Here is a 21,645-nt window from a genome sequence, read left to right as displayed (position 1 = left end):
AGGCTGCTCCATCAAACATAGAATAAATTTTAGAAAAGTTTTTTCAATTGTTTCATGAAATCTATCATGTTTGAGATGAACAACTGAACTGGAATTGTATCGCGAGTCATTACTTCTGATATGATAATAAAGCTAACATTTCCAAGATAATTGTCTTTCTTATATTAAGCTTTAAATAAATATATTATTTCTGTAGAATTATTCCAATTTGTCCTGATTTCAAAGGTACAGGTAATCATTTTATGGTTAGTATGCAATAGTAGAATGCGGTTTTTAGGTAGAAACAAAAAATTGAAGAAGCATGTGTGTAATAATCTTGACCTAATCTTGTATATTAAGGCGTATTTCTTGAGTGTTGCTATGGAAGCGTGAGTATCATCAGCAACGATCACTCCCTTTTTTGAAAGTTTGAATTAGTGTTTGTTATTAATATATACCAAATTCAATACCGATACTTTTTGCATGTATCAGGTAACTAGCAGTTAGAAAACTTCGAAAACTTGACTAATTTTATAAAAATTACTCATACAACACTTTTGTGTAGGGTTTGTCAGTTTTAGACTTTTGAATGCAAGTGGGAAAAGAAAAAGTTTGGCCGTTTTCAAACGACAGTCTAGATAAATTTTGGATAAACAAAGTATACGAAGTGCTTTTTTGTGACAAAGTCTTCTAGTACAGCAATTTGCATTAAAATTTGAGAGGGCACTGGCAATATTTATTCGAGTTAGCGCGAAAATCATCTATATTTACAGACTCACTCTGAATGACCAATCAGAGCGGTGCTTCTCAACTGATAGGATGCTTATTCCTTCAAAACCATCGTCTCCGTTGGGGAAAGCCAGTCAGTCAGCTCAGCGACTTAGACTTCTAACAGTCAAATTCTTTCAAATCGATACGTAGTAATATTTCCAATCAGTAAGTGAATTAAAATTAGTGATTTAAGCAAATTTGACTGAGCTCTGTTCAAAACTTTCTGAAAAATCAACCGAGATTTGTGCAAATTTCTCCACTATTGTGCACTTCACCTATATTTTTTTTGCTCCAATGCAAACGACCAGCAGCTGGATGATGATGTAATCGCTCTTGTTTGAAGTGAAACTCACAACTACCCGCAGCTGAACTTCTTACAGAACAACTAGTTGTGGTATTTCTGCGTTTAGGTTTGAGTAACAGAGCGTCACATTCGCCATTAACTGAGGCACCAGTTGTAGTTTTGTTGGGTGTAGTTACACTGTCTTGATATCATACACTAAAGTTAGCAAATGTGCAGCAATGACCTTTGTGTTTGGACCTATTTTCTCGCTATTTAAATATCGTTTACGTAATAAACGTGATATTGAAAACAGTCTTACACCTTCTTCCATTCGTTTCGTGAAAGATTTGAAGAAAATACTCAACCAGGGAAAAAGTTATTAGGTAATCAAACCTGGAGTACTTTGGTTCTGATTCAGTGAATAGTTTTGAAAAAAAAATCGATTTTTAAGAAGGTACGCCATCTCACCCGGATTTACCCTATCTTTGGAATTTTTTTTTCATAAAAAACTGTTTAGCTTCAGATTAAAAAAACTAAAAACAATGATGGTGTTTTCGGTAAACATTCACAGTAACAAAACATGATAACATCTCCCTTCTAAATACCTGTAAAAATGCCTGCATTGAATGCTATCTGTCTAGACGCTGGAATCGCTGACAAACCTTCCCTTAAATACGCACTTGATTGACATCCGTTTGACGCCCCGAACTGAAGTGATAAATGGTTCATAAATTATACGTCCACTCGCCGGCTGGTGGTGGGCAACAAACTCCGAAAACCGAAACTAACCCCCAACTAGTCGGCCCTGTAACGACTCTGTCCCGGTTGCTTCTACACCATCGAACCGACAAGGACTCTTGAAAAGGTTGCCTAATTTTCAATGGAACCGCCTCTTCCGCAAATGGGATATGGAACGGGTAACCGATATGTATGGCAGGAGAATGGACGATTGCCTTAAAAGTACTGCACTCAATGGTGGATTCCGAAGTAAAACAGTATCACCATCGAAGTAGGAAATTTTCCGAAAACAACCTTTCATTGAACGGTGCCACACTTCTATCTGGTCTTTGATTGATGGATTTATTGTGGACGCGACTAGGTGTGTGTGTGTGTGTGTGTTTACCGGCCGTTGCTGTTTTTGATGGTCCCGTGTGACGATTTTCGGCGATTATTTCCCCATGTGAAATAAACGAAAGGAATAGGAATAATGCTTTCCGATGAGCGATTAGATTTACTCATCGATTATCAAGTCGGTTCCACCGTTTATAGCGTCAGAAAAGGTGATGGAATATACACACAACTAGGACTTCAAGTCCTTGCCGAGAACCGGTCCTATTGCTGCTTCTGTCCATGATTGATAGAGAGTCGGCTTCGGAATCACAAACAATACACACATCAATGGGATAAACGGCCGAGGGCACGTCACGTACGTCCTGATTGTGAGAAATGTTTGCTGTTCTTGTTTTTGAGTGTTCGAGTGTCAGATGCGAATAGTTGTAGGCATTTCAGACAAGGACATTTCTTGTATGAATTAAACCGTTGGTTTTCTTTATCGAATCGAACAAGATAGAATGAATTCCAAAACATGCCTAATATTTATCACTTTACAAGTTTTGATCCCCCTTTTGATACCATTCTTATAAATATTAACATTTTCGATTTAATTTAAGTTTGGTTCGTTCTGACGTGCAAGCCATTATGAACTATTTTTTTAAATGAATTCAACGAAAAACAAACAGGATAAAGACTGTTGAATGGAAACATCGAAATAAAAATTTGCGAAAAACATTACCTCAAAGCCTTCGGGTCTCGACTCCTGTCACGCAGCTTTCTAGGAATGTTAGACCGGGTTGGCGGTTTCTATGCATAAGGCGCTGGTCTTTCATGTCGGTTGTCGCATGTTCGAGCCCCGATCTGGAAGAGTTCTTAGTGTCAGTAGGATCAGTCCATTTCAATGGTTCGAATTGAATGCAATGCCAAAACTTTGCTTTTACTTCTCGGATTGTGTAATCCACAGTCTCAGACTTTGCACAACCTACAGTCCAGTTCGTGATGGCTTCATATGTCATAACGAACCGAATTTAGAATGAATCGATAAGTTACGCAATGTTGAATGCAATCGACATCGGAAGAATTCATGTTCCGGATTTAGATGCAACCCTACCAACATACAGGGTTGCGTAAAGGAACCTGACACATTTATTGGCAAAAGCTCCGAAGTGCCAGCAATAGAAAGTATAGAAATTAAGGTAAACAGCAATAAAAAAAACCTGTATTAATGCACCTAGTGGTGTAATGATGCTTTTCGTATATCAATCATTCTATCATATAACACATGGATCAATAAGTCCCGAGACTAACAATGGAAACAACATTTTTTTTGCAAAATGTTTTTTTATTCATCAACATAATCACCTTTTAGGGTGATACAATGGTTCCAACGCTTTTTTTTGCTTTCTGAATCATCGACTCGTTGCTGTTTTTGTTCTATCGAAAGCAATCGCGGCGCCCACTTGGAAAAAACCTTTATCATGCTCAATTTTTCATGAAGGATAGTAAATACACTTCCATATGATATCTGTGTCATCTCAGCAATCTCACGGAGCTTCACTTTACGATCTTTCAGTATAATTTTTGTCACTTCACTCACATTTTCCGGTGTAACGGCTTCCACAGGTCTCGGGTTCCGCGTCATTTGTGTCGGTACGACCAAGGATGGCTTTTATCGTATCAAAGAATGCTCACTCGCAACTCTTCCACGATTAAATCGGTACCATCAAAGAGAATCGGAAATCATCGCAACAACAAAAAAACCGGCATGGTACATTTAACATAGAATAGACACTAGTGCGAGAGCGAATTTCTCTCGGTGAACCGTCTGAGAATCAACGGCTAGCACGCTGCTGCGGGGATTCTCTCTGAAGCAACAAACGGTCGCTTATTCTCGTTTCGCGATCCGATTCTGTATGGGCAGTGGATAATTGTGATAGAATCATTTTACTATTGCCGCTTATTCTAACTATGTGCTTATAACCTTTGTATAATTTGTGTCTATGAAAATGTATGTGAATGCTCCACACAAGGGTTTTTAAATATTGCAACCTAGTATGAAAATCATCAAGTCGAATCATCGATTCGATTTTCTGCGATAATTGTCAACTTGCGATTCTCTCTTGGTAAATTCCACACAGCAACGATCATTTTCAGACTGAAACATTTTTTAAGGGCCATGAAATACTCAGAGTATGAAGTGGAGCGAAGAAATGTAGAAAAATTTTCTCGAGGTTCATGCATTGAGAGACTCGAATTCTTGTAGCATCTTCTACCGGATAGAAAATGTTGTATACAATATAGATAAGAATCGAGCAGGTTCTGTCAAATTTTCAGCAATCACCAACACTGGGTACGACCACGCTTAAACTCGGCGAACCACCGACAAATCGTTGCTTTTGATGGACAAGAGTCCGGATAACATTTTTCAATCTATTGTTTCTCTTGCACGGTGTTTGTACCCATTAAAAAACAATGTTTTATCAGAACACGAAACTCGGGTTTTTCCATTTTTTAAACAAACTACAAAACGACTTTACTCCAACCTCGATAACTCAGCTGTTTCTGGTCGGATCGATTTAAAATTTTGACCCGTTTCAAGCAAAGGTTAGTACTCTAGAAAGACGTGGTTACTGGTTTACTACGAGCGCCATCTCTGCTTTAGTCTCGGGACTTATTGATCCATGTATTATAAGACTATATAATATAATATATCCTTCAAAATAATTTTCTTCGATTCTTGAAGGAATAACCGGGGTCGCTTTGTTTGGCCGTCTACTGATAATCACTACCGATTGGAGCAGTTTTGATGTCGATTTGGAATTTTTTTCAAGTGTTTTGTTTCACCCCTTTAAGTAATGGTATAAAATTTTTAACACACTTTACCCTATAATCCAGAAACCGGAAGTCGGATCCGGATGAAATTCAGAAGTTTTGTATAGAATCATAAGACCATCCATTCAAAATTTAGTTCGTGAAAATCGGTCACGCCATGTTTGAGAAAAATTATTACGCTTCTTTCCATATTTTGCACATTTTATCCCATAACTCCGGAACCGGAAGTCTTATCAAAACAAAATTTTGTATGGAATCACCAGACCTTTCATTTGAATCTGAGCTTGTGAAAATCGGTTCAGTCATCTCTGAGAAAAGTGCACTTATTTTAATAACTTTTGGAAATTTTACCCCATATTTCCGGAACCGGATGCCGGATCCAAATAATATTCTAGAATTTGGTACCTTTCATTTCAATCTGAGTTTGTGAAAATTGATTCATCGGCTTCTAAGAAACTGGAACGATTTCCGGTTTAGAGTACACGATCACTTTTTTTCGATACTTCCGGAATCTGAATCCACTATACTCAAAATCTAACCAAATCTGTCCAATTCAAGAATTATATGGCTGTTTGAATGTATTTGATTGATTTTTTCCGTGTCATGTATAAAAACACGCCCCTGAAAATGAAATTTGTATACCTACCAGTTTGTAATTCCGGAACCGGAAGTCGTATCCGGATGTATTTTGGTAGTATTGCATGGGATTGTGAGACCTTTCGTTCGAACTTACGCTAGTGAAAATTGAATCGGATCCAAATGAAATTCAACAGTAACAAATCTTTGTTGAAGACAATCGGTTGAACGGTCTCCGAGAAAATCGGGTGCACTTTTTTTGTTCCGAACAGTGCTTAACATCGTAGTGAGTTCCACAATTTGGTCCTTCTGAAAGGCAGGAATGAATCCCGTACAGCATTCTTGATAGTTTCTTTCAATGAAATGCAAATCCAAAATGAAACAATCGAAATTAAAATTCTCTATGCTTCTATTTTTATAGCCGCTAGGACCACCCATTAGTGAAAAAGCTACAAACGAAATCACTTAAAAAGAAACCTCTTAACAAAAATTGGATCAGTTTGGATTCTATCGCTACTGCGAGCAGATGTATTTTGTGTCGTTTGCAAAGCTAGTTTCGCTGCCGACAAGAGCGATTACGTCTCAGCTGCCAGTCGTTTGCATTGGTGAAAACGAAAAGAGGATAACGGTGAATAGCATTACACAAAATCAGCCGTTCTAATGGCTCTAAAAGTTTTCTAAATATCTATTAGGATATCTTCTTCGCAAATCGAAGGTAAATATCCTCAGTTTAGTGCAAATCTAGAACAGTTTGTTTAGATTTGTGCACTTTTTGCTGTGTGGAATTCACAGTAATCGAGATCAAATGGAGCCTTCTTTGTTTTTGCGAAAAATGTGAAAAATGAGAATGCTTGCATAATTCATACAATTGATCAACTAATTGATATTCGGAAGTGTTAAGGAACATATCAGTTGTTTTCGTATTCACGACATCCAGTTATGTCTCTGACATTACCCACCCGCCTTTTTCTATCTAAATTAGTCACCATCTTGGCCTCGTTAATAGTTAAAATAACAAAAATTATGACTCAATATAACCTTGATATGTAAATATCAATATTATATCTAAATTTGTTACATATTTAGTACGACTTTTCAGCTGTTATTACCCATTTTTGGGGGCAAAGGCTTGACCGTGCTAATCTAAAAAAAGATTTCGCGAAGATGAAATTGCATACCTTTAGGCGTTTTGATTTTCCATAAAAAAGTCATGCACAGTTAGTTAAATTAAGAGACTGGTTCCGAACCGGGAAGTTTTGAGTTGCCAACATACGCTACGATTGCATCGGAGCATGAGAACCAACTGAGGTCGGAAGGATATATTAGCATCATATAATAACTAGTTAAAGTCCACATTGCTACAAAAATAATCTATCCCTCTCCACCTCTTTCGTCCTTCCAACCGGCATATGAATGACAAAGAGGCTATTTTAGAACTATGAGCAAGCTTTTTTGGTACTGAAGAATAGTTGTAAATGAACGGAAATAACTAAATTCAGTGAAACAAAACTACCTTATAGAATCTGAGAAAATTAACTAATGAATGATAGTTTTTCAGTTTTTTCTTCTTTGTGCCAAGAGTGCCTACTTTCAAATAACATTTGAATCAGTTCGCTCGTTCAATTAAAATAGTGAATTGTCTGTACGTGTATGTGTGTCGATTTGCGGGTATATTTGATAAAATGCGCACTTGATTTTCTCGGAAATGGCTGAATCGATTTTTGTAAATTTAGGTTAGAATAAAAATTCGTTCGAAAGACAGTGGAAAATCAGAAGAATTGTTTTTAACATCGATTCGAATAGCATGATTTTATGATTGATGATCAACCATTTGCCTATTAGTCACATTAGTTTGCGATATCCGCAGCCAGAAGCCCTGCAAGTAATGTTCAAAAACCATCAAAATTGAAATTTCATTCCCGTTTGATTTGTTTGATATCTACCTAGATTGACTCACAGAAAAATGTTCCAAATGGAAAGTCTCATAATGCGGGTCGGTTGCTTCAAACTCTACATTGCAAATTTCGAGTCCCAGCTCATGGTTCCGGATTGGAAGTAATCAGAATACTACGAAATGAGACTATAATAAATTTATCAGATATGGATAGATTGAACTTTTCAAATCGAAGGTATTATGGTGCGATAAATCGTTTTTGTTCACTTCATGAATGTAAAAATGTTCATGCAATGCTATCTCCAATTTGTAGATCATATTAATTGATAACCTAACCAACTCATTACGATTTTGCTGATTTTAGAATTTGTGAAAGTGATTCGATATTACTTTAGTTTGCTTTAGGCCATGATGATATCATCAGCGCCACCAGTGAACATTTTTCGATGTAATATTAACAAAGTTTTTTATTTAGAACTACGTAAAATATCGTCAGTTCAACATAGTATAAAGTACAGCAAGAACTAAAGATAAATCGATACGAATTTTTTCAAGAACTTTTTTTCTCTATTTCCAGTATATCCTGGGTCCGGTAAAACTATAGTCGCTATTTTCAATCTGCAACTAAATGACCTATAAATCGAAAAAGTATTGAGCTGAGTTTAGATTTTGGTTTTGAGCCCTGTTTAGATTTTGTTTTTCGTTTATTGCAGCGTCACTTTTGAAGACATTTTGAAATTTTTTACACTTATCACTCTGTGTTTTCGGAAACAAAAATCGGTCACCGAAAAAATTGAAGAATTCAAGCATTCATTTGACTTCAAACTTGTGAAAATCATATCTGAGGAAACATTGCAGAATTCAGTGAACTGAGTCGAATGCTATATCACCTTTTCCAATATTTATTAGTCGAGTTTTGAAGCTTTTGCCTTACCTTTCTACGTTCGTAAGAGAAAAAACGCAAAATCATCTTGAAAAAATATTTATTTTCAATTTAACGTTAATATTTAAAAAAATACTTTACACAATTTAAATAGGAATTACTTCGGAACGTTCTCAAATTTAAAATTTAGGCCGTAATTTCTAAATCAAATACCAAATTATTGTTTTCAAAAGCATCTTCAGGTATGTGAAATTGGAAAATATGTTTGTTACTGCATTTTTCGGGTTGAAAGTCACAAACATGATCGACAAAAGTGTTTGAACTTTTTTTTTTTCTCAATTCTCTAGTATAGTTTTACCTGAAATGTAACGGCCCTTAAGGGCTGAGGACAGTACCGTAAAGTGGTAGGTTTTTTGCTATTTTTTTTTCTTGGAAACGGTGCAGAATATAGAAAAACCCATCTGCCAATGTCTTCGAAATTTAGTTGAGAATATTCTGTAAAATTTTCAGAATGATTCATTGAGTTGGCTGAATGATCTCGGCTTGTATCATAAATCTACCGTGACAAAGTCTAGATAATTTAGTTTAGATGCGATTAGTACATAAAAACATATATGTTATCGCGATAAAAATAAAGTCTTGTATTTCAATGTTCCGCCATTTTTTTCGTTTTGGTTCCCTGATAGCATTCTGAAAAAGGAGAGAGATATAAAATTGGCTCGACAAGGCTGCCAAACACACAGGCATTCAATCTTTATGAAAGTTGAATATTTTTTCATTGTTCATTGGAATCCATGTAATGTCCAACCCATGCGATAGATAGAGTTTGCTCATATACGAGAGAGTACAAGAGAAATACGATGCGCAAAGGGAATTGAGCGAGCCACGTGGTCGATTTAAAACTCAACACGCGACCCTCTGTCCTCAGACCTTAATATAATATCTGGACTTGATATAATCTTAATAAAATCTGAATGTTTGCTTCTGATTTGGAATCATATTTATAACATAATGAGATATAAATATTAAGTTCATATATAATTTTGATGGAATCCTGTTATGCTCTGTTGATCGGGACACCTTTAAAAATGTGCGTCACGATGTTGAACATTGAACGGCTTTAAAAGTGTGCCCAGGGGACAAATTTATTCTATCGGCAAAAGCCATCGGACAGCTGCTCAGGGATGTACGTGATGTCATTAATAAATCTAATTATTATTATCATTAGGATTGCAGTTCATCGTCGAATGGGTTTGAAAACCTGTTATAAATCAAATATTGGTGATGACTTTTTCAGTGAGTTGTAGACGTTGCGTTAGTAAAACAAAAACTAAATAGTCTTAGTGCGAAGCTCCCATTCGAAACTTATTTGTTTCCCGGAACCATTTCTGTAATGTATGAATCAGGAACACTACAAACTTCTAACGAATCGTAGCTTGCCATGCAAAGTAAAACTGCTTCAATCAAAATAAAACTATCCGAATTTCACTGCAGTTCATAACTCACCTAGAATGACTTGTTTACGCAGAATTTGGCCAATTCCGTTCACGGAAGTAAACTGAGCTGGGAAAGCACAAACAGCATGCCCCCGCACCTTCTTGCCAACCCAGGACTTCTCGACGTTTCTCGCTGAGGTGGTAGAGACGTAAGTAGGAAGGACAATCATAGAAAACTCGGCCGACAGCGTCGCGACGACAAGTTTTTTCCGCTGTGTCATTCGAGTCGTCACAGACTTCCCGTTCGGCGGCTCTGGCGACGGCGGCGGCGCCAGACAAACTCTCGTCGTTCCGTGTCCCGGGCGGTCTTTTGGCATTAGGTGTTGGAAGTCATTGATGGCCTACTTGTGTGTAGGAAGTCGCTAATGAATTGAAGGGTTGTTCGGGCAATTGCAACTTGTGAAGTGTTCCACGAGACATTACCTGGGCTGTTTATTGGCTAGTCATGAGCAGAAGTGCAGAAGAAGTTTGCTTTTGTTTCCGGTCTAAATTTGAATTTAATTTATACTGCTAATTGGTTGACTCTCAGATTTAGTTGCCACCGTTTCGAAGGGTTACAATAAATGCTATAGTGATATCTAAAACCTTGACGGTTACAAACAGTTCTGATTTCTGTTTTTGATTAGATTTCCATATGCCGCTTGGGAGAGAAAAGAAAAACGAGAACCCTCCATCCCAGCAACCCCAGCTTATCATACTTCCGTGGCAATTCCCATCTCACGTCCTGCCCTGCACAGACCCCCCCCCCCTCCCCTTCGACATTCGCGGTCGATTTCATTCGAAAGTGAAACAATGCAGTCATCATCGTAAGACCGGATAACAGACCATGAGTCCGGAAACAAACCCCCCCGGGGCGCTTAGAAATAGTTTGAGACGTGTTTCCCTTCTATCTCATGCCAAGGTTGAAAATAATCATAACATGTACGAGGACACGAGCAATCTGGGTCAACTGGGACAGAGGTCGGAAGGTCGGAAAAGATTGCCCTCGAGCGGAAATTGTTGCGTAAAAGCTTTCGTCAACGCAAGTGCAGCTCCGAGTACGTACTCTCGACTGTGAAGCCTGTTTCGTGGAATGATTCGAATTGAAAATTTCTGTTGAATTAGTTTAGTATGGAAAAACATTTGATTTAACATGAACGCTTGAAAATATGAAAAATATTTCGCACGAATTGAAGGCCTTATAATTTGAAAGATTTAAATAAAAAAAATCAAAAAATATCAATTCGCCATTCTCATTCAATTGAGCTTCCTCTGGAAACAGGATAATTGATTTTGGCTCAAGTGCGCTTAAATTTCCGGCAAACAAAATCAATGTCTTCCAAGTGAATAATTCGGGTGCATCGGTGCAAAATAAATTAATTTCAAACGGATCTAAATTCCGAAGTGCCTTTCAATGAATAAATAAATCATCATTTTTTTCGGGACTTCAAAGCTCACTCTACGAATCAAAGGGTACAAAATCGCAATTTGATTTCTTCTGGGTGATTTCGTAATTTCGTTTTCGTTTCGAACTGTGTAATTCAATTAAAGATTCTTCGGTGGCTAAGTATATATCTAAAACACATTTTAGGTATAGAATCTAAGACACATTTTAGGTATAGAATTAAGAACACTCAATATTATAGGTCTTGTATCCAGTGCCCTATTCATTACTAATCCACAGTGATCCGGATCCACAATTTAGGGGGACATAAATATTTATGGCATAGACTTAATTCCGAGGTTCAACTTTAGATGGCCCATGCGCAAGGTCCAATTTTGGCACACTCTCTCTCCAACAAATCGGCCGGTATTGCACAAATAAATGCTTCAATATTGGCTTCCAGTGCGTCAATCGTTGCAGGTTTATCCTTGTACACATGAGCCTTAACATGGTCCCACAAGAAATAGTCCAGAGGCGTGAAATCACACCATCTAGGCGGCCAATTAACGGGCTCAAAACGTGAGATAAACTGTTCACCGATGGCGGCTCTGAATTTGGTCTTTATTTCGTGAGCCGTGTGGGATGCGACACTGTCTTGTTGAAACCACATGTCAGGCATGTCCAATTTTTTCGCTTTGGACAAAAACAATGTCAATCATCACACGGTATCGCCCGCCATTCACAGTAACGTTTCGCCCATCGTCGCCTTTGATACCACCGGCCTATAATACCACCTAGGAAAAAACTAGTTCTACAACTGGTCATTCTGAAACTGTTAAGGAGTGTATCGAAAATGTGCTATTCACATACATTTGTGTTGTACGCATGTATTTGTGATGGTTTTTTATGCTCAGATCACAGCATGCTGTGCGTTTGGCTGTCAGCTTTCGTTTGTTTACTTGTTTGTGCGGTTGAAATTCTGCGTTTTCAAAATGTCGCGTATTGAAAAGGAAGTGAAAATTAAGGTTCTGGACACATGGCTAAGTGAGAAAGGTATTACTATGCGAAAATAGGCGAAGCGGTTTGGATGCCAGTGTTAAAACCATCATCAATAAGTTTGGGGAACACTATTCTTTGGATACCAGGAAGAGACAACAAAAAACCGGTTCTTTCAATCCGAAACTGGACCAGAAAGTGGTATCTCTAATCATGAAGAACAAATCAATGTCAGTTCGCTTTTACATCTCATCCAAGTCAGTGGATAAAACAAACCCGCTTACGTTCGGGACGGAAGAAACCAAGTACAGTATTGTGTAGTGAACAATAGAACGACCTCGAAATGAGTGAACTAAACGAACAAATGCTACCGCCGACACGAAAGAATACATTTGTTGACTTCAGGCAGTGCAAAATTCGACCTTCGATACGAGAACTTGAAGGTTTGCTTAAGGAGCAAATGCATCCTGACATTAAACGTGTGCATTTACTTCAATGCAATAAGAACAATAATGTTGTTTATATCCAGTTCTATAAAGAGTTGGATGCAATTCAATTCGCTAAAGAAAACAATAATGTGCACTATGTGGAGCATGAAAATATCAAGTACAACATTCCAGTATATATGGAAGATAGTTCTATAGAAATGCGTGTGCATGATCTTCCCTCAAGCGTCATCGATCCTTATATTCGCAAAACTATGTCCCAATACGGAGAGATTCGCTCTATCGAAAAAGAAAAGTGGAAGAATTTTTTCCCCGGTATTCTGAATGGCGTACCTTTGTTACGCATGCGCTTGAGGAGGCCTATACCTTCTTATGTGACATTCGGTCAGGATACAAGAATCCCGTGCAAATCACTTGTTACCTATGACAATCAGATGGCCACATGTCAATATTGCCAAAAAGCTGTTCACTACTGGCTTACCATGTGATAAACTGGACAAGGAGACAACTACACCAAAGGACAACGGTGCTTCCTTCACACCAGCCCCAAGCAACCCCAGTACATCTGTGACAGGCACCAACAACAGTGGAGCATCCTCTTCAACGAAACCATCCAACGTATCCCCTATAGAACAAAGTACACCAGCTGCAGTTAACAACTCACCATCCAACCAACCAGCAACTGCAAACAATGTACAACAAGACGCATCTACAGCAACTAGCAACGAAATCAACAACAATACCACCGATGCGGCGATGAATGACGACACGAACCGCGAACAAACTGACCCTCAATCCTCGCAGGAGGAAAATGGAAGCTCCTCTCCCCTTAGAAAAAGGGTGACAACGAGATCCAATACAAAAAAAAATTATCTAAAAACTCGGCTAAATCCGCCACGTAAAGCTTGTACGCAAATAGGCCTGAATAAAATATCTTTTAAATAAAAACAAGTAGCTTTTAGCACTTCTATTCTCTAAATCTGCATGATTTTGAATCACAGAAATTTAGTATATTTGACTGTACTTCAGCGCCACCGAGTGAGAAAATTTTTTACAAATGCTTTCATTATCTGATCAGATTTGCGCTCCCGAACATTATTTCAAAAATCGTCGACGTTCTAAATCATAAGTCTGCATGATTTTGAGTCACAGAAAGCAAGATATATATCGTAATCTGTCTTTTATTAGGAAGCTTTCGAGCTCTCTGGCACCGCTTGGTGAATGAGTTCTTTACTAACATATTTCCCATGATTGGCGTCCCAAATAATTTTCCACAAAAAATTTCTTTGAAGATTTCAGGTTTTGAGCAAAAATTATATTTGAGTACGCTAGCTCCATGAATTACAGCGGTTTTGCATTAATATCTGAAATACATGAAAACTTGTTCGAAAACCCTATTCATTTAAATAATTAGATTTCGAATTAATTCTTCATTGAATGATCCTAAATTTTAGGTCCACATAAGAACTAAAAACGTTGCTAAAGACAGTAATTTGCTATCAGCGAACAGAAGATACTCGTTCATTGTTCCAATGAGTTGAAATAACTTATGATCTGAATCTTCTTATTGCCAGATTCCTAATTCACGTCCTCTGTGAGCCGTGTTATAGAACACTTCCCTTTAAAGCGCTCGGTCTTCTGAGTCTCGAAATTCGTATTTCAAAGTGATTACATATTTGTGTAGAGTGTGATCAACTAGACAACTGGGGACGGGTGTAGCGTGATGACATCGACTTACCGCCTTTCACGCAGCCTACCTGGGTTCGATTCCCAATCCCGCACATAGGGTCAGAAAGTTTTTCTGGCTCGAAGAGGCGAATGACATTATGGTTAAAACCTCTATAATCAATAGCCACACTGTTATTCACGGTGGGTGAGGGACGGATGCGACAAAACGAGTGTACATTCGAAAAGAGTTTGGAATCCGAATCACCTAGGTTCGAAACCCAGTCGCTCGCTCTGTACACCCCCATAGCGCTTTCTATTGTTGCAAGTAATTATCCCAAGCTTTTTTTATCAGTCTATTTATAACTTATGCTGAAGACTTGTTTGTTTTCAGTGATGCCTTTTTAAAGCAAATTAATAACTGATTATGCATTCCAGTTTTTTTCGTTGTTCGATAATAATTTCAAATTGAGAACAAGTTTTGTTATCAAGCCGAGAAATTCTATATCTTATGTACATTTCAGTTTGCATTTGCTGATAGCAGAAATAATTATCTGTTTGATATCCTCGGAATATTTTTTTACTTTCAATTTTGATATTTCAACACGACCAAAACAACAGCAAATTGAGTAATCGATAAATGCGAACATCACATCAAAATAAGTTTTCTATTTGATCACACACTCTGCTCGGGTTTGTACTACATTTGAAGTCGCTTGGACTCTAAGAAATTTTCCCAGTTTGACGGAGCTTTGGAAGTTCTATGCATTGTCCGGAGATATAATTTATCACACTAACGAATCTGTTACAATTTAAGACTTTTTAGTATTACACCAACAATTAAATGTGCTTTGGTTACTATTTTTTTTTGTATTGTGGTTGAAATTAAATTTTCTACAAAAAAATAACCATTGAAGCTATATTTGAAGGAAACGTATGGTGCTTAGTTGTAGTAGTTGTGCACCCTTCTAATCTAACTTTAATGGAGGTGCATGGTGGGTTGGTTATTGTTTTAGAAAAACTCAAATACTGAACTTTTCCGCATTTAAAAAAAAGTGAAATATTTTGAATGAGAAAATAAAAAAAATAGTCGAAATTTTGTTTTCTACGCATCTTGCCATCTTTCGGGCAATTTGTGGATACCTCACCAATCAGACATCCAATTTTCGACTTCTTCATAGGAATTGAAATGGTGCTACGTCAATGCGTGGCTATTCGATCAGAACAAATGGTAGTTTTTTCTGACTTTTTTTATAGTATCATAAATTGAATAGCATCAATTGGATTGAATATTTATGAGGTGAAATCGATCTATTTCGTGATGCTATCAAAATTTTCGCAACCAGAGATTTGTTTTGTCACTTTCAAAATGTCTATCGATTTCGGTAACCGGCACCTCGTTTTTTTCGACAAATCGTGAAAAATTGTTAGCGATATGCAGTCTGCTGTCGAGACAAAGCAAGCCAAAGTTTCGGTAGCTGGTCATACAGCTGATGCTTCGGCTAAGAAAAAACGAGAAAAATCGGCCAAATCATGGACCAAGAGAGCCAAGGTGAAGTCATCATCGGACAATGAATACTTTTGTCCAAAACGCTTCCAAAAAGAAAAAAATATGTTATTTTTAATAACTGCAGTCTTTACATATATATTTTTATTGTTAGTGAAATTTCTTGGGGTGCCGGTAACCGAACACCTTTTTTGAAATGGCCGAAATTCATCACTTTTAAAACGGCCGAAATTCATCACTTTACTAAAAGTTATAAGCTTAAAAGAAAAGGCTGCCGGTAACCGAACACTCTCCCTTACGTTGATTGTTTTGTTTCTTATTTTCTATCTATATCTTGGTTTTCACTGATTTAGTGTCGTCCAATACAAATTGTAGTCGGTGAATACGACGGTGGGGGTGAAGCTCCCAGTCAAGTGCTTTGATTGTATCGTGAACCGGTTTTGCATTGGGTTCAGGGGCATTGTCATGTAACAAAATTACTTTGCATTTCTGATTGTTTTTCGATTAAGTTAAGGTTCAAATTGGCTGTGTTTCTTTTGATAGAGCATGATCACCATATGCCTCAATAATTGATTATATAAAATATAATCTTATAAAATTGACTAAAAACTAATAAAGTTTGTAAGTCATGTTAATTTACGGTCATACGAAGCGACTTCATTTGCACCGGTTGCAGAAGTACCTGCAAATGGAAAAACTGTTTCATTCTGTTGGTTGTACTAATCGATTCACAAACAATTATTTTTGTTTTCTTTAAAAATGCAATGGAAATTATTTTCTATGAAAATGGCTACCAAAAACAAGGTCTCCTTAACGTTTAACTTTACCGCATAACAACTAATGCACAGCTGCACTAAATCCGTCATAATGCATACAGATGAATAAATAACATTCGAAGACTGTCAATGGGAAGAAAGGCAGAACCGTACGAAGCAACATTTGCCATTGTTTCTAGCAGAACGATATAGTTATCTCATGTACAAAGAAGATTATCTGTGGGTAAGATTTTATGACGCTCCGTGCACGCTATTTACATTTTACCTTTTTTTTCATCACAGTACAACAACTGCACATGCCAAGGATGCACTGCATGCAAATGTTTCATTTATCAAATCCAAACAAAAAAAGAATAATACATTTCTTCCACAAGATGCTCATCGCATTGAGCATCGAGCTTCTGTTGTGCAGTTTGTGTTCTTCTTATGAGGAAGAAATGGTTGCAGAATATTTCTGAACAAGCATCAGCAACTCCGAACAATGTTTCTTGTCCGAATGCTTCGGTACACAAAATTACTGCTCATATCTATACTGGAAGATCTGCACACGGTAAGCGAATGCATATTTTAGTGAGTTTTATCCGAACTAGCTGCAGGGCCCAATGTGCATTAGGACATTGGTTTTTCTTTAGCAGAATGACATCCAACTCGTTAATCCGACATATCAAATTGAGCTCGCCTCAGAGAATCCATCCCCGTTACTAATCGAACTAACCCAAAATACCCAACTGTTTTCGTTGTTTCGTTCTCGGTCCGTCGTCGGGTTTTCGCCGGGATCGGTTCAACTAACAAACCCACTAACAACAACTAACATCGAACATCGAACATCGAACGTCGATGAGCAGCCGGGCGTCTCCATGCTATGGCGGCATACGGCGACCCTTCGATGATCTCTCCTTCGTCTTCCATCTCGAACGGCCCAGAGCCCCAGTTACCGCCGTTACCGCCACCGTTACGTTCGACACAAGTACTACAACCGCTGTCAGTGTTCCCAGGTTGGTGATCAACAAAAAACTAAACGCTCGGATCTTTTGACTCTTGCAGTAGTGGTTCAACAACTTTCGTTTCGAAATATGATACTCAAGCATGTTCGGTGTGATTTTTCTTTCCCATTTTCTGCGAGCGATAGTGACTTTTGATTTGGTATAATTTCGTTCAGTGTGTTTGCTTCAAGTATGAATCCATGTAAGTACTTTATTTTCGTTTTGATTTGTTCATTTTATTCATTTCGAAGCATCGAGAAAAAAAATCTGCTTATCATGTTGGAATCATTTGCGAGACGACGAGAAGCGAATTGGCATTACATTTTTCATCACGATTTTAACTATTTTAACCGTAGCAGGTGAAACCGATTCAGAACTATGACAGTCTATTTTTGCTTTCATCTTCCCTTCAACAGTATCAACATTGAGACACGAAGCTACGTATGATTATGTTTTTGGAGGGCCACTGGACTCGCAGGCCCTGTCATCAACGCTTAAGCTGACCTCACCTCCAATACGACTGCGCCCAGACGGTGAGTTTTGTATCTGTAATTTAATAATTTACATGAAATTTTCCCCTGTGAATAGTTATTATTGTGTCAAAATTTCTGTTGGGATGTGTTCCAATACGAAAATGTAAATTGATGAGAACTGTACCATTTTCCGATTAGCATACTTGTGTTTTCACTCAACATTGCATATTTGCGTGAGACGTTCAGTGCAATTATTGCGTGTTTTGTTTTTCTCATAAAAAACGGTTATGCTATCACTGTGTGGAACCCGGTTTTTTATACGAGGCTCATTTTTTCAGAGATGACTGAATCGATTTTTGCAAACTTAGACTCAACTAGAAGATCTCATAGGCTGCTATTTCGTTTTGTCCGGATCCGGTTTCGGAACTAGCGGATGCAGTGTATTTACAATTGAAAACCGTCATTCAGTGCGACGACACAAAATACGGAAAAATTATTCTAAAATTGGCTCAAAACTTGTAGGTTATGTTAGAAGCTGGCCAAACGAACTGATTCCCAGTTCTCGGTTCTAGATGTACCGAAAATAGTAGCATTAGCATTAAAGAGCAAGGATGGCTTTTATCGTATCAAAGAACGCTCACCAGCAACTCTTCACACGATGGAATCAGTGCCATCAAAGAGAGACGGATATCATCGCAACAACAAAAACCCGGCATGGCTCATTTAACATAGAGTAGACACCAGTGCGAGAGCGAATTTCTCTCGATGACATTTCTGAGAATCAAAGGTTAGCACGCTGCACTGCGGATCCTCTCAGAAGCAACAAACGGTCACTTATTCTCGTTTCGCGATCCGATTCTACACAGGCAGTTGATAATTCTCGGTTGATTTTTCAGAAGGCCGTGAGAGCAAGTGACAGTTTCTCTTTGTTCACTCTCTCTTCCGATTATTGTGATGTGATTTAAAAAGATTTTCTTGGATTTCACAGTTCTGTTTGAAAGTCGAACGCTTCGAGCATCATTCTATGTAAAGAGTTCAGTGATAAACGTGTAAACCACATGGTAATTAATAGAAGAGAAAGTAAACAAAGAGAAACTGTCACTTGCTCTTACGGCCTTCTGGAAAATCAACTGAGAATTACGATAGAATCATTTTAATATTGCCGCTTATTCTAACTATGTGCATATAACCTTTGTATAAGTTGTGTCTATGAAAATGTATGTGAATGTTCCACAAAAAGGTTTTAAAATATTGCCACCTAGTATGAGAATCATCAAGTTGAACCATCGATTCGATTTTCTGCGATAATCCTCGGTTAATTTTTCAAAAGGGCGTATAAGCAAGTGACAGTTTCTCTTTGTTTACTTTCTCTTCTATTAATTACCAAGCGGTTTCCCCGTTTATCACTCAACTCTTTGCATGAAATGATACCCGAAACTTTCGACTTTCAAATAGAATAGTGATATCGAAGAAATTCTTTTTAATCACATCACAATAATCGAAAGAGAGAGTGATTAAATAGAAACTGTCACTTGCTTATACGCCCTTTTGAAAAATTAACCGAGAATTGTCAACTTGCGATGCTCTCTTGGGAAATTCCACACAGCAACGATCATTATCAGACTGTACATTTTTTAAGGGCCGTGAAATACTCAGAGTATGAAGTGGAGCGAAGAAATGTAGGAAAATTCTCTCGCGGTTCATGCATTGAGAGACTCGAGTTCTTGTAGCATCTTCTACCGGATTGAGAATGTTGTATACAATATAGATAGCAATATAGCAGCTTCTGTCAAAGTTTCGGCAATCACCAACACTGTTAGAGAGTGTATTGTTACTCCGTTATTGACCAGGACCAATTAAGCATGCAAAATATTATTCTGGAAGAAGGCACAGCGGTAAAAAAAGGTTAAAAAACGCGACTTTACTCTATAGTTTCATCATCGAAATCTATGTAAATATTTTCAAAGTATGTGATTTATGTGGATAAACCAGCAAAGATTGATGCTTTGAAAACCAATATCCAACGCATCATTTCTGAACTACGCCCTCAAATGACCTTTGTGAAAAAAAGTGGCAGCCATATACCCGAAATCATATTTAAATGTTATTTTCTGTTATTCTAATAACAAAAAATGACATTTCTTAATTCGGCACGTGTTTTATTTATTAATTTTTAAATAACTATTTATTGGAATATGAGTTAAAATTGAATTAATAAGATTTAAATTGGGTGTGGTGACTTTTCAGCCCTATTATACACAGTTCGAAAAATTCTTTTGATTTTACATCTTATCAGATGCACATAAATGGAGCGTCATATTTCACACAAATTTATATTCAAGAACATGTAAAATTGTGTGAAGAAATAAAAATCAAAAGATCGACATCAACAACACGATTTGAACCGAAAAACATTAGATCACAAAGCACACCAGCTAGTCGACTGAGCCACAGAAGCACATATCTGCTTGGTTGGTAAATCGTGCAAATAAATTCATACAGTCTCACTTGCTAGCCGAGTGCAAATTACACTCGGAGCCAGTAAATTTCTGTACGAATGAAATACTGTGGCATTTGAAAAGTTCAATAGTTATGAATTGTATCGTTTGAAGAATTATGCCACCTGTAAAATTCATAATTTCTTTCTGTGTATACATGATTTGGTTCATGGTAATGAAGACTTCATTTGCTTCCGCAATTTTGAGATTTTTGTGTAGGAAAAATTCTAAACCTACTTGTATTGTGTAATGGAGAAAAGGAACTTATATACTAACTTACTAACTAATACAGAGAGCGAATCGATTCAATTGAAGATTGCATCGATTTTCGTCGAAATTTGCTTATAATATTATGTGACATTACATCTAATGGCTCTATATTTGTGAGTCTGTGTAACTCACGTGTTTTATTTAAATTTCAATTCAGCAAGCTCTTATAAGAACACCCTTTACCTATTGCTGTATTTTCTGTGTTTGTTCCTGTACTTTTTGTTTTCGGTCCTCTACTTTCTGCACGTGTATCTGAATTTTCTATATCAGTTCCCATACTTTCTGTATCTGTTCCAGTACTCTTCTTGATTCTGTACTTTTCCTGTGCTATCTGTGCTTTATGTACCAATTTCTACTTTTCTACCATTGTACCAGTACTTTATGTACTTGTTTATCTCATTTCTCGGTTAATTTTTCAAAAGGGCGTATAAGCAAGTGACAGTTTCTCTTTGTTTACTTTCTCTTCCTTTAATTACCAAGTGGTTTCCACGTTTATCACTCAACTCTTTGCATGAACAGTGGTCTAAAAGATACCAGCAAAAATGTACCCTTTAGTTTCGAAACGAGCCTAACTTTGGTAAAATCGGTTCAACCATCTACGAGAATTCTAAGCGCCAAAAAAATCGATGAAAAGTGGACACACATGCTAACACATACAGAGACATTTTCCGATCTCGTCAAGCTGAGTCGAATGGTATGTAACAAGATGAGTCACCGATGCTCCGTTCGAAAGACGGTTTTCCAGCAATTCTATTACCTTTCTAAAGGGAAAGGCAAAGATCGATTTTAGAAATTTAAATTTAATTTACAAAAACATTTTTTAATCCAGCTAGCTGTGCTTTGATGCCTTTCTCATATTTCTCAAAATCATCACTAGAAGATTCTGACAAGATTTTTTTTC

The 21,645-nt window shown here is 37.4% G+C and overlaps 1 protein-coding gene across 21 annotated transcripts in view; it reads left to right on the top strand.

Annotated features, from left to right (window-relative positions):
• The window catches only part of LOC131438815 (glucose transporter type 1), a 611,808-nt gene that overhangs the window by 340,453 nt on the left and 249,710 nt on the right, over positions 1-21,645 (top strand). For 19 of the 21 annotated variants that reach the window (XR_009230992.1, XR_009230990.1, XR_009230991.1 and 16 more), the window contains 2 exons: positions 17,366-17,515; positions 17,920-18,036. The exons of 1 other annotated variant lie outside the window; for it this stretch is intronic. Coding sequence is in view for 17 of the 20 variants with exons in the window: in XM_058609122.1 (XP_058465105.1) it covers positions 17,383-17,515; positions 17,920-18,036 (250 nt within the window). In the remaining 3 variants the exon portion in view is untranslated. Of the gene's footprint in view, positions 1-17,365; positions 17,706-17,919; positions 18,037-21,645 lie in introns of those variants that run through there. One more of the 21 variants, XM_058609119.1, reaches the window with a different exon arrangement.

This window comes from Malaya genurostris, chromosome 3 (assembly GCF_030247185.1).
Source record: "Malaya genurostris strain Urasoe2022 chromosome 3, Malgen_1.1, whole genome shotgun sequence".
NCBI classification, from domain to species: domain Eukaryota; kingdom Metazoa; phylum Arthropoda; class Insecta; order Diptera; family Culicidae; genus Malaya; species Malaya genurostris.
Note: the sequence above shows the minus strand (reverse complement) of the source record. Positions and strands in the feature narration are given on the sequence as shown.